Raw genomic sequence first — 16,995 nt, forward strand, 5'->3', positions numbered from 1 at the left:
TATCAGTTTCAAGGAAGAAAACCTTTCTAATAGTTGACCAGTTGGTTCTCTCACTGGTTCACAGCTCATAGCAGTGGTAGTTTGCTTCTGGCTTCAAGAAATCCCCATATCCCCTCCTCTTTATGTCTACATTTTGGGTGTGTATTAGAAGAAGTTTTTTAGCTTTTTATTGAACATTTCCTCCTTTATCCATGGAAGACATTGTAGAGAACACCATATCCCAACTTCTTTCTGAAGCATCAGTTGGGAGGATAGTAAAATTCTATATGTATGGTACAATATTACCTAACAACAAAGAGTCAGACTGCTGATGAGCAAATATAAACAGTAATCAACAAAACTTTCTAGAGGTGTTTTCAGAACTTAGAGGCCACAGCAGGAAATAATCCAATCCCATGTAATGTGTCAATGGTAATAACTTCTGTTTTAAGAACAAACACAGACATCAAGCTCAAGGAGGTAGTATGTAAAACACATTCTCAAGGAGAAAGATGTAGTGAATAGAAAAGAAAATCAGCATTCCACTGAAAGGGAATATTAAAGTGGGGAAAAAACACCCTATAATATGCTATCACTCTCTCAAAATAATTCCTTGAAGGACAGATGGAATAAGCTTCATGCATTCCTCTGACTACAACCAAGGATAAAGAGGATGCCAGCAATAGGAACTAGAAACCACACCCATAAACAGGCAACAGTCCTTTCCTCTTGGTACTGACAAATTAGTAAAGATTCCTTAGAAACCATGAGATACCTGTAGTCCTCACTGCACTGAAACAATTCTATTCTGTCATTAGATAAGAAACTATTCTCAGCAAAATCTTCTTCTGGTTTTTAGGTATCTGCAATAGTTCCAATTAAAAGATGCTTTGGCTCTACCACTAATTAGCTATATGTCTTTCAGCAATTCATTTAACCTCTTTGCAGCTTCACTTTATAAAGGGGGGAGTTGGACCATATGACCTTTCTCTTTTTAGCTCTAAAATTCTTTAATTCTATGACATGTCAATAATAGATCACTGGCACTTAATTGGTAATACATATAGTTTGGTCTCATATATTCTGTAGTTCTGTGACAACTACAGGAAAGGATATCTTGGGGAATTTATTCCATAGTTATAGCAAAAGTTGATTGTGATATTTACACAATAGAAAACTTAGGACCAAATTTCTAAAAAAAAGACTTTCATCTGAGGAATGGCAAATCAGAGGAAAGTGGATATAAAACTTAAATATATTTATACTTAATAAATATATATATAATGTGTAAGTGCATTTATAAATACTTAAATACACTATCTAATCCTCAGAAGATTTGGACTAACTAGGGAGAAGGGTCATATTCTGTTTTAAAGAAAAAATTTTTAAAATCTTGAGCCTTAAAAAAGAAATGTAAATTTTTATTAAATTTTGAAATGCATTTAGCAACTAGATTTAGAGCAATCTGCAGCTGTTAAAACAGGTTCAAATAAAAACTCATTTCTCATGAACAGACATCATGATTTGTAATTGCCATTTCAACTGTATATGTGGATGCCTCTAAAGTGGTTGAGAGTCCTTGAATAAGTGTGTTCTCTTAAGTAGTTTAAATATTTCCCTTGCAATAATTTACTTGCTTAGCAAGACCTTTCTTCATAGATGGCACAAACTTCAGCCCAAGCCTATGGAAATGATCACAAATTCTCAATTAATGAAATGCTTTTACTGAATTTCTTTGTCTATACAATTTACCCTCTTGTAGTTGATTCAATTATGCTTCACCCTTTGTGACCCTATTTGGGGTCTTCTTGGCAAAGATGCTGGAATGGTTTGCCATTTTCCTTTTCCAGAAATTGAGGCAAACAAGGTTAAGTGACTTGCCCAGGGTAACACAGCTATTAAGTATCTGAGGCTAGATTTGAACTCAGGTCTTCCCAACTCCAGGCCTGTTCTATCCACTGTACCACCTAGCTGCAACTTACCCCCTACCTGCACAAATTGTTCCTCAAATTATTTTACAAAAGTAAAGTCCCATTTCTAGATTCAAATCCTATATGCAAAAAGGCTTCCTAGAAATTATATTTTCTGATTTCTATTGTATTCATCTTTCACATGACAGAAACGTTTGGAGCTTAGGTTAACTAATGGAGATTTTTATTTCTATAGAAAGAAATTAACTGTCATTAGAAATTAAGGAAATTTTAGCTTACCACAAACTATCCCCTTACATGAAGAAAATGTAAAAAAAAAACAAACTGATCTCTCTTTCTTGGTAAGACAGCCTTTTGCTTTGACCACAAACTTTCCTCTGCATTTAAACAAGTTTTGAACCTGGAAAAAAACAGGTTGCTTCATTTGTCACTTGGGAGAGGTACAGACTAAAATTCCTTTAGTTTTATACCAGCTGTAGAACCATACTGTTCAGTATTCTACAAAGTTTAGAAGGAGAGGAGTCAGGTTAAATTAGAAACAAACAAAATCCCACTTTGGACCTGGATGATGTTTTAGCAGCTGCTGCTGAGAAAACAAGACTGCTGGTTTCACTCCTTGCTTGATTTTATTAAATAGAAAGGCATTCTCTGCTTTGGCAGCAACAAACAACAGCCAGAACTCTTCATTGTTTATTTTCCACATATTTGTAAGTCCCATGTCTTTTTTTAAGACTGGTGAACTATTATTGCTTTATGAGTAGCTGAATAGGTCACTTCCAATTGGATGCCATGTCTTCTTTGGAGGTAGAATCCACATTTCTCAAATATGTCCAGTGTCTCCAGTCAATGGCCACCACTCTGATTCAGGCTCTCATCACCTCTTGTGTGTTTGATAGTTATCTTCTCAATTGATGTCCCTGCTTCAGCTCTATCCTCTTCAAATCATCCTACACACAGTTGCCAGATCAATATTTCTATTGCACAGGTCTGATCATGTTTGTGTGTCCTGGAGTTCTTCCCTGCTAATGAGCTTTCTATCGCCAATGGTATTATCTACAGACTCCTCTGTTTGACATTTTAAAGCCCTTTACAGTCTGTCTCAAACCCATTTTTCTAACTTTATTAAACATTACTTCCCTTCACATCTATGGCAATCCAGCTAAACTGGATATTGTTTCTTACCCACAACTCCATCTCTGGCCTTTGGGTCTCTGCAAAGGTTCTTTCTGAGATGCCTGAAACATTCTTTTGTTATGTTGGCTTCTTAGAACCCTGGCTTTCCTCAAAGCTCAGCTCAAATACCATGTTCTACAGGTAGAAAGCCTTTCCCAATTCCTCCTTCCATTCTTCTCCCAACCACTCCCTTTTTTTTTTTTAGCTGTGGTTTTATCAGAATAGGGAACTCCCAATGACGGAGTAGCCATGGCCAGTGCAGACCAGCACCTGCTTTACAACTCTTACTCAGGGTCCCCTAGCCAGTATATATTAGAGGAAGGGCTTTAATCCAAGTGTTCTTGACTCCAAGGCCAATTCCATATTCACTATGCCACCACACAGGAACCCCACATGACCTTGTATTTATCTTTTCTCTATTTTGGTAGACGTGTGTGTGTGCATGTGTACATGTTGCCTCTTGGAATAGAATGTAAGTTCTTTAATGGCAGGGGTTTTTTAACGCATCTTTATATTTCCTTTGTATGGGCACCTAGGTGGCTCAATGGATAGAACAATCAGGCCTGGAGTCAGGAAGGCTCATCTTCCTGAATTCAAATCTGGCCTCAGATAATGTGTGGTCCTTGGCAAATCACTTCACACTGTTTCCCTCAGTTTCTTCATCTATAAAATAAGCTGGAGAATAAAATGGCAAACCACTCTAGTATCTGCCTAAGAAAACCCCAAATGGAATCATGAAGAGTCATATAAGACTCAACAACAACAATAAAACTACACTTTATATTCCCAATAGGCACAACGCCTAGAACACAGAACATGTACTTAATAAAAGTTTCTTGATTGGTTGTGAAGGGGAAAATAGATACAATAAATGCTTATTACCCATAAAGCACAGTTACATAATAAGGTGTTTGGACCAAAAGTTACCAAATACACAAAACATCCTCAGTGTATAGAAATCATAGGTTTTAGATCTAGAAAGTACCTTCAGACATCACTGAGTTCAACTCTCTTATTTTACAATTGAAGAAATTTAAGCCCAGAGAGAGGAAGGGACTCTGAGTATACAGAGGCAGTAAATGGCACTTGACAATCTAAAATTTGAGCCCAGATAAGCTGACTGTAAATCTAGTGCTCTTGCCACTAAACCACAAGGTCCAATATACAAATCTTCCTATGTACAAAAAGGTTACCTGTAGGCAAGTCCATCTTTTCACATTCTTTTTTACCCTCCCCCTCCTACTGCTTGATTGAGGGATCCAACCATCCCTCACTGGACACCTTTTTGCCCCAGTCCCAGAGCCAGGAGCGAACAGGAAAGAGAGAGGGGAAATGAGGGCAAATACTGATGAAAAATCCCCCCCATGCTCTTACAGCTGCCAGTGCTAGTCTTAAAAGTGGCATTTCCATTTTCCCTTATTTCCTCTCTTAAGCCTTATTCTAATTCCTACTACCAAAACAAAACAAGACTAGACAAGCAGAAAATAACTACCAACCTTTATCACTGTGACAAGATAACTTCTTAAGTCACAGGATCACAGAATCTCCAAGTTAGAAGAGATAGACTTGAAGCTGGACTTGAAGAAGTTTCTAAAGATACCAGATAAGTGATCTTCTAGAACTGGCTTGAAGACATGTGGTCAGTGAGAACCATTTCCTTCCAGGACAATTTATTCCACTTTGAGATAAAATGCTACTTGTAGAAAGTTGTTTTCTTATATCCCACTGTTCCTATTTGTTCAGTGTTTTAAGGCCAATGGAACAATTATAAATGATCGTTCCCAAGACATCCAATCCAATACTTGGAGACAGCTATCATGAAGACACTGGAGATTGGTGAACAGTAGTTGCCCTTAACAGAAATGGTCATGGTTATTGGGAGTTTCTGAAGTAAGGGCAGAGTTGGACATAAAAAATCACGTGCTTACAGATGATTCTTGAGATTTGGTGACTAGACAATAAGCATTTATTTTATTAAAGTGCTTACTCTTGTGCCAGGCACTATGACTAGTTGAGATAGTAAAGTGAGTAAAGTACAGGGAGAGAAGAGATAGCAGAAGAGATAAAGGCAGAACCAATCTGAAGGTTTGGGGGAAAGAGACAAGGAAGAAACAGTTAAAGACAAAAGAGTAGAATCAGTATGATACAGTCGAAAGAACACTGACTTGGTATTTGGGACATGTGTCTGAATCCTACCCCAGATATTCATTCATCCTTTAACCTCTTGGAGCCTTAGTTTCTTCATCTATAAAATGCTGGCAATATTTGGACTATCTCCTCTCTCTCTCTCTCTCTCTCTCTCTCTCTCTCTCTCTCTCTCTCTCTCTCTCTCTCTCTCTCTCTCTCTCTCTCTGTCTGTCTCAGAAGCAGATATCTGAATTGGTCCATCCTGAAAAGCAATTTGGAATTATGCAAAAAATTACAAGCGATTAAAATAAAATAAATATAAAATACACTAAAGTATCTATTCCCTTTGACCCAGAAATCTTACTGCTTTAACCCAAAGCAGCTAAAGACAGAGACTTCCTTTACTCTTAAGAACATTTTTTGGTATCCAAGAACTCAAAACCAAGTACATACCCATCAATAGGAAATGGCTAATCAGATTGGGATACATGAATGTAATGAAATATCACTCTGTAGCAGGAAAATGTGAAATTAATCATTCACAGAAGCTTGAAAAGACATGAAATGATTCAAAGTAAGCGGAGCCATGGAAGGAATGTATACAAAGATTGCAACAATGTAAACGGAAAGAACAGCAACAAAAAAATGAAACTGAAAGCTATGTAGTTATAATGACCAAGGCTGGCTTTGAAGAAGAAACCTTTAAAATGTTCCTCCTATCTTTCCTTGCAAAGGAGGCGAGCTGCATGTGGAACATGGGATCTAATTTCAGAATGTTGCTATCCTGATTAATTTTGCTAAATCACTTTCCCCCTCTTTATTCCTTGTCACAAGGGATGGATTGATGCACAGGGTGGGAGGGGGAAGTAGGGAGAAAGAACATATTAAGAAACAAAAGTAAAAACAAAAGATAATAAAACATTTTTAAATGAAGGAACAGTAAATCAACACAAGTGGAACAGTACATACGTTGACTATAAGTGTAGAAAGGAGAAAAGGAACAAGACAGGGTCAAAGGTGGTGGAACCTGGGGCAGGTCTAGAACCCCAGAACAAAAGCCTTTTCTTGTTTGTTCTTGAATACGTTTGGTCCTACCTTATTAAAGATTGAAAATTTAGAGTTAAAATTTTACCTCATGTTTTCAATGTTCATTTGATAGTTATTGAAGGTTAAATATAGATTATTATTTTTTATTATTGATAATTTATTTTTAGGAAGGAATATAAATAACACTGAACCTGGGTTTTCCTGGGAAATACAGATGACTATTATTTTTTTCTATGAGCCCTAAGACCTACTATTATGTCCTCCATAGTCTTTCTGTATTCAGTCAATTCACCAACACGCAGCAAGCATTTGTTAATTGCCAGTACATACCAGACACAATTTCCCCTGGATAAAATGCTAAATAAATCAGCTTCTTTATCCTGAACTTACCATGAAAGAAATCTCAAAACACAATTGAATGCCTTTAAACACACTCTTATGTTGGGTCAATATTGAAGGTAATTTATTTTTAAAAAATATGGAGATGCTGTAGTCAAAAAGCTCTCACATGAACTGATCCAACCATTCTGGAGAACAATCTGAAACTATGCCCAAAGAGCTATAAAACTGTACATACCCTTTGGTCCGGCAAAAACACTACTAGGTCTGTATCCCAAAGAGATCATGAAAAGGGAAAAGACTCACAAGTAAAAAAAATATTTACATATATCTTTTTGTGGTGACAAAGAATTGAAATTTGAGGGGATGCCCATCAATTGGGGGAATGGCTGAACAAGTTGTGGTATATGAATGTAATGGAATGCTATTGTACTATAATAAATGATGAACAGGCAGATTTCAGAAAAATTTGGAAAGGCTTACATGAACTGATGCTGAGTGAGGTAAGCAGAACAAGAACATTGTACACAGTAACAGCAACATTGTATGATGATCAGCTTTGATAGACTTAGCTCTTCTCAGCAATACAATGATCTATGACAATCCAAAAGATTTCATGATGGAAAATGTTATGTACAGTCAGAGAAAGAACTATGGAGTCTGAATGCAGATCAAAGCATACATTTGTTTCTCCCTCTTTTTTTTTGTTTTCTCTTTCTAATGGTTTTTCCTTTTGTTTTGATTCTTCTTTCACAACATGACTAATGTGGAAATATGTTTAATATGATGGTACATGTATAGCCTATATCAGATTGCTTGTCATCTTGGGGAAGGGAGAAAAAATTTGAAACTCAAAATCTTATAAAAGTGAATGTTGAAAACTATCTTCACATGTAATCAGAAAAATAAAATACTATTAAGTGGGAAAAATAAAATCATGTTACCTTTTCACTAACCACCTGTAAAAGTACTGGGTCAATGCAGTTATTTTTAAGTCTGAGTACACAGCTAAAATTCAACATTTAATTGCATGCATATATGTGTGTGTATATGTATACATACATATATACATACATACATAAATGTATATATACCCATCAGAATTGCATTCTAAAGTTGTTTAATTTAGGCACTCATCCCATCAGCACCTTCAGGTATTATGACCTAATAATCTCTACTGCTCAGATTTTGTTTCATGCATAACTCTTAAAGATCACAATCATCAACTTTCTGAAATTGTGTTCCATTTCTCGTATTTCGTTGCTGAGTTACCATATATGTCTCTTCCTCTCTGAATCACTGATCTCAATTTGTATTTGTAAATACAATTAGTAAATTTGTAAATCAACATCTAGAAACTCTGGAAACTATAATTAAGGCTGCTATGTAAATACACAAAATATTTTTTAGGTTGCTGAACTAATATATTTTTGGTTGTCAATATAAAGGCAGTACTTAATATGGCCACAAAAGTTAGATTAGGATTCATATACCAAATAAGGTGGAATATTTAAAATGCAACTAAACTAGCAGTTGACATTATATTTACTTCAATTTGAGGACAATATGGTCAATGATGAGATTCTATGTTATTATGTAGCTATTAATGATTAAATTAAAACTTATCCTTTCCAGTAAGAGGCTAATATAATTTGATTATTTATTCATCATCTATCTAAATGCGCATTATGTACCCAAAAAAGTTGGAAATCTAATCCATGCTCTTGAGCAGCTAACAATTTAGCTGCTACATAGTCTCTTTCCTCATGGAATTTACAGGGAACAGAGCCATAGAACAGACAAAAGAAAACTACCTAAACTCTGATTAGAGATGATACTTAAATTTCCTAAACTATTCCATTTAGCTGTAATTCCCCAGGCCTTACTCAGAGTTATCCTCCGAGAAATTTTGGACACAAAGTCTAAGGTTTCAATATGGCCAATAAGGTCCAAATAGGATTCCAAATAAATTCATTCCTTCTAATTGAAATTCAAAACTGTTCACCATACAGAAAATGATATGGAAGATTTCATTAGCTGTAATTCACATCTAAGCCAGAGCACAGTGGTAGTTTTACTATATGAAGCTCAGCAATGGGTTATACCCTATCAACTGTTCTTTGATTTTCAATAACTTCAAATTTTAGGGGGTACAGTTATTCCTTGTGGATACTTCATTAAAAAATACCATTTTACTGGTTAAAAGATATGAACAGGCAGTTTGCAGAGGAAGAAATTAAAGATATCTATAGTCATATGAAAAAATGTTCTAAATCACCACTGATTTATTGATGCAAACCAAAACAACTCTGAGGTATCACATACATCACACCTATCAGATTGACTAACATAACAAAACAGAAAAATAATAAATGTTAGATAAGATGTGGAAGAGTTGGAACACTAATTCATTGTTGATGGAGCTGTGATCTGATCCAACCATTGTGGAGAGCAATTTGAAACTATGCCCAAAGGGATATAAAAATGTGCTTACCCTTTGACTCAGCAATATCACTTCTAGGGCTATATCCCAAAGAGATCATAAAAATGGGGAAAGGACCCACAAGCACAAAAATATTTACAGCAGCTCTTTTTGTGGTGGCCAAGAACTGGACATAGAGGGGATGCCCATCAATTGGGGAATTGCTGAACAAGTTCTGATATATGAATGTAATAGAATACTATTGTGCTATAACAAATGAGAAATAGACAGACTTCAGAAAAACATGGAAAGACTTATATGAACTGATGTTGAGTAAAATGAGCAGAACCAGGAGAACATTATACACAGTAACAGCCATAGTGGGTGGGGACTGTTTCTGATAGACTAAGCCCTTCATAGCAATGCAAGGACCTAAAACATTCCCAAAGGATTCTTGATGCAAAATGCCATCTACATCCAGAGAAATAACTATGAAATTGGAATGCAGAATGAAGCAGACTATTTTCTCTTGTGTTATGTTTAGGTTTGGTTTTTCTCATGGTTTTTCTCATTCGTCTCAATTCTTCTATGCAACATGACTAATGTGAAAATGTGCTTAATATGAATGTATATGTAGAATTCATATAAGACTGCATGCTATCTTGGGGAGGGAGCTGAAAGGGAGGGGGAGAAAATTTAAAACATATGGAAGTGATTGTTGAAAAATTGAAAACAAATAATAAAAATAAGGAAAGGAAAAAAATGCTGTTTTACTACAAGCAGAAAAAATTTTTAATTAAAAACTTAAGAATGATTTACTAGACTGAAGGGATATTTTACATTAGGTTATGAATGCCACCCCTTCTACCAATCTACATCTTACCCTCTTTCTCACTACCTGGCATAAAATGGTTCATCTATTCCACATTTCTCCTCCTTAGGAGCTCCTTAGCATTCATTACTTTGCTTAAATTCTAATTTATGACCATTCATATGTTGTTCTTAAAAAAGTTAACTGATTGTGCTGTGTCTTTTCTATATTCCCACTTAAAGTTTTCAGATAGCAAAATTAATGTCCAATTTCTTGTATACTTCTTGTGATGTCTAAAAACAGCGCTATGTATAGAAGTTCTCAAAGAGCAGCCACAAATGGGTCAATGTAGACTAGGAGGAGGTTTCTACTTAAGCAGAAGGCACTGAGATCTGTGGATGGACTTTTCTTTTCATTGTGGGTTGACATTTTTTTCACTGACTTAGATCAGGCATAGATGGAAAGCTTACCAAATTTTAAGGTAAGAAAAAAGTGAGAAGATCCCCAAAGATCTGGGCAGTCTAAAACTTTGGACTGAATCTCTGAATCTAAAAAGATAAAACTGAATAAAGACAGAGGTATAGACTTGTACTTAGGCTTAAAAAAAAATGCCAAATTCATAAGCATAATATGGGGGAGGCATGACTAAGATAAAAACTCATCAGAAAAAGAACCGGAGTTTTAGCAGACTGAAAAGTCAAAATTTGGCAAGAGTGTGATGTGGTAGCCAGGAAAGTGAATGTAATTATATCCCACAATAAGAAAGGTACAAGTTCCAAGCCTAGGAACATAATGGCCCTGGCCAGAGCACATCTGAATTATGTTCCATTTAGGGAGCCACATTTTAGGAAGGATGCTGATAATTGGAGATCATGTGGAAGAGGTAAACATGTGTGTGTATATATACACTCTCATACACACACGTGCCATATAAAGGTTTGGCTGTTAGCCCAGAGACAGGAAGACTTAAATGAAGCCAGGATAGCTGCCTTTTAAGTATTTCAAGGACTGTCATGGAGAAAAAGAATTAGATTTGTTCTAATTGGCCTCAGAGGGCAAAACCAGGTGCAAAGGATGGCGTAATAATGATACTAATAGATTATTAGTATTTTACATATATAAGGCTTTCAGGTTTATAAAATACACACATATGAATATACATATATAATACATATATGTGTGTATATGCATATACACATACATAAACATACATCTAAAATATCTCACGTAATCCTTGCCACAGGCAGATGCTATTATTCTTCCCATCTTACAAATAAGACAACTGAACCTCAGAGAGTCTGACTAACTTTCCCAGGGTCAAAGAGTTAATTACTGTCTACGGTAGGATTCAAACCTTGGTCCATCAAAATCACTTCTATGTTTTTGAAACATGTTCTATGTTCTATATTGTTGGGGGGGATTTGGGGAGGACCCCATGTACCTCAGACAGAAATATATGTGTCTATATTCTATGTTTTGAAAGAAACACGACACCCAAACCGGTGACACATGCCTGTAATCTCAGCCACTAAGAAGGCTGAGGCTGGCAGATCTCTTGAGTTTGAGAGTTCTGCACTACAGAGGCTATGCTTACTGGGTATCTGCACTAAATTTGTTATTGCTATGGTAAGCCTAGGGTGCCTAGAGAGAAACCAGGGCAGCTAAGTGGCACAGTGTATAGAGTGCTGGGCCTGGAATCAGAAAGACCTGAGTTCAATTCTGGCCTGAGACACTTAGTAGCTGTGTGACCCTATGCAAGTCACTTAACCAAATTTATCTCAGTGTCCTCATCTGTAAAGTGATCTGGAGAAGCAAATGGCAAACCACTCCAGCATCTTTGCCAAAAAAACCCCAAATGGGGTCCTGAAGGGTCAGATATAACAAACAACTACCAACAAAAAGAGAGGCCAAGTGGCCCAAGACTGGAAAAAAGAGCAAGTCAAAGCTCCTGTAGTGGGATCAGGCCCATGAGAAACCCCCTGAACTTTCAGCTCGGAAAGATGGGGAAACCTCATCTTTTTAAAAAAAAATGAGAGAGAGACAAAGAGAGAAAAAAAGAGAAAGACAGAGAGGCAGAGAAATAGAGACAGAGACAGACGCAGACAGAAAGAGACAGACACAGAGACAGACATACCACAGAGAAAACACCATATACTTAAAGCAAGGAATATGTGAGCAAAATATTCTATTTCTCCTTAAAGTAGCTCAAACAACTTAGTTGGTCATATTAGTTACAATAAATGTAAATTAGGAAAATATATTCCCATTCCTATTTCCAAATACTAGTTTAAAATAAGAATTTGTTATTCAAGTTATGAATGATGTAATTATTGCCAAGAGTAGACCTACCTCTTCAATTCCCTCTAAATCCTGCTTTTAGGAAGAGGCAATGAAATCAACTAGGCAGGGCTGCTGTATGTGCATCATGATGCAGGTTCATAGAAGCACAGTGTATTGACAGATAGATGTGTGCCATCTAAGGGATGCAGAGACCTTACAATAACACAACCCATCTGCAGCAATGTTCAATTGTGCTTTATTAATGCTCCCTTAGTCCAAGTGATCTTAACTTGGAGTCTGTAAACTTAAAAAAAAAATTTTTTTTGAGAAATGTATTTCAAAATTTTTTTTGAGAAATGTATTTCAAATATTTTATTTGATGCATTAAAAACATTCTTCTGAGAAGGGTTCCACAGGCTTCATCAGCCTGCCAAAATGGTCTGTGACACAGCAAAATTAAAATCCTCTGTTCTCAACCATGAAAATAACTTTTTTTCTCAGTCAAGGGAAGCATTTCTGTCTATGATGGCAGTGAATTATAAAGATCTAAATGGATGCTTTAATAAACTATTGTATTACAATGTCAGGAAATTATATTCTTTCTCACTTTCTAACTTTGGGAATAACAGAGAATATGTCTTTTTTGGCCATAGTTTTTGAAATCTTAATTTCAACTTCATAGCTAATATTATTACTAATATCATTTCCAGCCTCTGGGGAAAAATAAAAGATCAAAGATTTACATTTACTCACTTAGTGAAAAAGGTTAATTTTTCTCAGAAAACAAAATGACCCTCCCTGCAACCCTTACCAAAAGCCATCGTATGGTTAATTCACAGCCTCTTTTGTAATTAATTTCCTAATTCAACTCACAATCGTTTTCTAATGGTCTGATGAACCAAGGAGAGTCCAAAACTGCCTATCAGTCTAAGATAGTACTAGGCAGGGGAAAACCCCACCCTCGCCCTATCTAGGCTTTGGCATGTTCCACACTGCCTTGGTGTCCTGAGGTGGCTGCTGCTGCTGCTGTGGATGTTGCAAGCTCTGTCAAGGTGGTACTGTCAGTTCCTCAAATTCTGTGTTAAGTCTGCTGATCACCCATTCCAAAGCATCTCGACCCTGTCAAACAAAAAGAATAGCAGTGAACGAATTGCCAGTGGATGAAGTCCCCAGACACCCAGTAAGCATAGCCTCTGTAGTGCAGAACTCTCAAACAAATGGCATCACTAATCAATGTTTCCTCTTTGGAGTCCATCAGGGCTCTATTCTAATACTCCTGCCAAAAAGCTTTTCAATAAAAGAAGTCATTCTCTAAGGATCAATCGATTAATTTCTTCTTCATATTGCTAAGGAAACCTATAAAGCATCCAGGCAATGACTGTATAAAACATAATAATTCTAAAACTTCATTATTAATGTTTTTTAGATTGATCAGGGGGATAGAGTCACAAAGTGAGGACTTAGAATCAGGAAGACTCATGTTTGAATCCCATCTCAGGCGCTGTGTGACTCCGGGCAAGTCACTTAACCTCTCTCAGCCTCAGTTTCCTATCTATAAAACGGGGACAATTACAGTATTGAGCTCACAGAGTTGGTGGAAGGATCACATGGGATAACCTGTGTGGAGGGCTTTGCAAACCTTAAAGTGCTATATAAATGCCAGCTACGATCAGGAAGAACTGAATTAAAATCAGATCATAGACACTAGCTTTGTGACCCTAGGGAAGCCACTTAACCTCTATTTCCCTCAGTTTCTTTATCTGTAAAATGGGGATGATAACAGCACCTAACTCACAGGGTTGTAATGAGGATCAAATGAGATAATAATTATCACAGTGCCTGACACTTTGCACTTTATAAACATTAGCTATAATTATTATATTGTTATTCTTATTAATTTGAATATATTCCCAAACCCAGAGTCTATACTGCAATCTTCACTCTTCCTTCATAATTTCACTAATTTGCTATATAAAATCTGCATTTCTGTTTGTAATGGCTATATAATGAAAATAACTGACACTTAATAGGACTTTAAAGTTTTCAAAGTGCTAATGATATTTCACCCCCAAGTGAAATAACATGGCCAAGGTCACACAGCTAGTAAGTGGCAAAACCAGTTCTTTAATCAGGTCTCACGATTCCAAGTCCAAGGTTCTTTCCAATGTCATGACACCTCGATAATTAAATCTTAGTTACTAGCTTGACCTCTAGTTCCAAATCTCTTCATACGGAGTTTTTAGACCACTAATAACAGCATTCTGAACAGGGCTTCATTTAAGGTATTTAAAAGCTTAAAAGAGTTACCGCCATAGGGAAGAGGGACTGGAAAGAATGTTTATATAGATATAGTCAAAACCTTAAAAAGAAAAGTTAAGAGTTTGTAGTACATAAGTTTAGATCCTGCTATACCCACTGCCCTGCCAAAAATACATATGTATGAATAAATTAAATGCAGAATTACCTGAATGAATATTTGTTAGTCACTTTAGTATCAAAAGAAAAACAATGTATTGATTCCTCCAGTTAGCAATTTTTTAAGTGAACATATTTTAGAAATAACCAGGATGTCCTTAACATTTAGGCTGGAAAAACATTTAGAGTGTAAAATCAATACCTGAAAAAATATTTACAATAGAAGAGATTTATACTCCTATTTTTTTTTTGAATCACCTTAACTTTCAGACCCTCAACAACATTACTAATTACTAAGGACATTTTTTATTTTCAAAAAGGACAAACCTCTTTGAAATTAATGCAGAATAAGAGAGGTAGAGTAAGTTCCAAAAATCAAAGTATAATGTAAGCTCCTTCAGGGCAGGGACTGTTTAGTTTTTGTCCTTGTTTCCGGGCCCCCCCCCCCCCCCTTCCGGGTGAAGTTCTTAGCATACAGTAGGAACTTAATAAAAACTTGTTTGATTGACTACTGTTACCAGCATTTGCTGCCACAATACTTCCTGGGGATTTTAAGTTGCTACTCATAGGCAGAAACTGACCTGCCTGTATAAGGGCCTGCCTAGCTTTAAATTGGGGTGGGCATGGGACGGGAGAAATTTTAGGATTATTCTGAAACATTATAATTGTCATATAAAGCAGTTGGGGAGCTCAGTGAAGAGAGTGTTAGGCCTGGAGGCAGGAAGACCTAAGTTCAAATGCAGCCTCAGACACTTGCTAGCTGTGTGACCCCAAGCAAGTCTCTATATCTTGTCTGCTTCAGTTTCCCCAACTGTAAAATGGGAATAGTAGTACCTACATTGCATGATTATTGTGACAATCAAATGAGATAATGTTTGTAAAGTGCTTAGCATAGTGTCTAGCACATAAAAGCACTTAACAAATGCTTATTCACTATTCACAGGATTGTTGTGAGGATCAAATGAGATATGTAGAAAGCATTTAGTACAGCATAGGCACTTAACAAATGTGTGTTCTTTCCCCACCCCACCTCCCTGTTAGCCAGTCTTCAAGACTGGCAGCATTAACAAACTCCAGCCAAAGGGGGAACAGGGTCAGTTTCTGATTTGTGCGTCTAAATGTCTCACAAATCCCAAGGATCTTCATTTTTTTAATGTAGCTAACTACCCCTTCCCATCTGCATCAGTAATCTATCCTTTAAAAACACACTGACTTTACTGTTGGTTTTGGATAATATGTAGTTGTCATTTTCTCTAAAACTGAGTAGGACTGAACACAAAAAGAAACAAAGAATAGTGTGTACAAAAAGACTGCAAATGAAAGGGGCCAGTGTAAAAATCCAGCCACACCCTAGGGTTCAGTGAAGATGAAGAAAGCCCAGATTTAAGTTGTGCAGGGTGAGGCAAGGGAGAGTGAAGGGGGATGGGGAATAAGTCACAAGGGGAATTTGGTTGTACTTTTGAAAAGGGCTCAGTGTTTCAATAAGACACCAAAAGAGGTCATAGAAGAAAATGGGTGAAATCCTCGGAGAGAGATAAGTATTGCAAAGAATTAAAAGCAATGCTAAAACCAAAATAATGGCACAATTTGAATTATCAATGTCAGAAAAACTATATATAACCTTAGAAGGGCACCCTTGCCACTCAATGGCAAAGCTTGAAAGCACCTTTAGAAATCCTCTAGTCAGTCAACAAGTAAGTATTTAAGTGCCTACTGTGCATCAGGCAAGGCACCTGGTGAGCTGAGGATACAAACATATAATAACCAAAACCATACTCAACCTCCAAGAGCTTACATTTTACCAGGGAAAATGGTACACATAGAAGATTTTGCTGAGTTGTGTTAGTCACATTAGATGTGATGTCCATGATCCCATTTGAGGTTTTCTTGGTGAAGATATCAGAGTAGTTTGTCATTTCCTTCTCTACCTCATTTTACAGATAAGAAAATGAGGTAAATAGGGTTAAGTGACTCAATCAGAGTCACACAGCTAGTAAGTGTCTGAGGCTAGATTGGAGCTCAGGTTCTCCTGATTCCAGGGCCAGTGCTTTATCCACTGTCCTACCTAGCTGCTCTATACAGAAAAAGATACTAAGTGAATAAAAAGTACATAAAGGGCATTTCAGAAGGGAGTTGGGAAGGGTGTTAGGCTGTCAGGGAAGGGTGTTAGGCTGTCAGAAAAGGGCTGAGTTGAGCTTTGAAGTAAGCCAGAGATTTTAAGGGGCAGAGATAAGGAGGAAAGCTATCTCAAGCATAGATCAGAGGTGGGAGATGGAATGTCACTCAAGAGGAACAGCAAGAAGCCCAGTTTGGCTGGACCACAGATGATAGGAAAGGGAGAAACATATAATAAATCTAGATAGGTAGGTTGGAGCCAAGCTGTGAAGGGCTTTAGATGCCAGGTGGAGGAGATTGTATTTGATCCTAAAGGCAAGAGGGAGCCACTAGGGCCTCTAGAGCAGAGTAGTGGT

General features: G+C 36.8%; 1 protein-coding gene across 4 annotated transcripts in view; it reads right to left on the minus strand.

Moving 5' to 3' along the window:
* Positions 1-12,343: 12,343 nt before the first annotated feature.
* PRELID3A (PRELI domain containing 3A) overlaps positions 12,344-16,995 on the minus strand; it is a 28,186-nt gene continuing 23,534 nt past the window's right edge. For 3 of the 4 annotated variants that reach the window (XR_011966022.1, XM_072604190.1, XM_072604191.1), the window contains one exon: positions 12,344-13,228. Coding sequence is in view for 2 of the 4 variants with exons in the window: in XM_072604190.1 (XP_072460291.1) it covers positions 13,157-13,228 (72 nt within the window). In the remaining 2 variants the exon portion in view is untranslated. The remainder of the gene's footprint in view (positions 13,229-16,995) is intronic. The other variant, XR_011966021.1, reaches the window with a different exon arrangement.

Source organism: Notamacropus eugenii, chromosome 4 (assembly GCF_028372415.1).
Source record: "Notamacropus eugenii isolate mMacEug1 chromosome 4, mMacEug1.pri_v2, whole genome shotgun sequence".
Lineage (NCBI taxonomy): Eukaryota > Metazoa > Chordata > Mammalia > Diprotodontia > Macropodidae > Notamacropus > Notamacropus eugenii.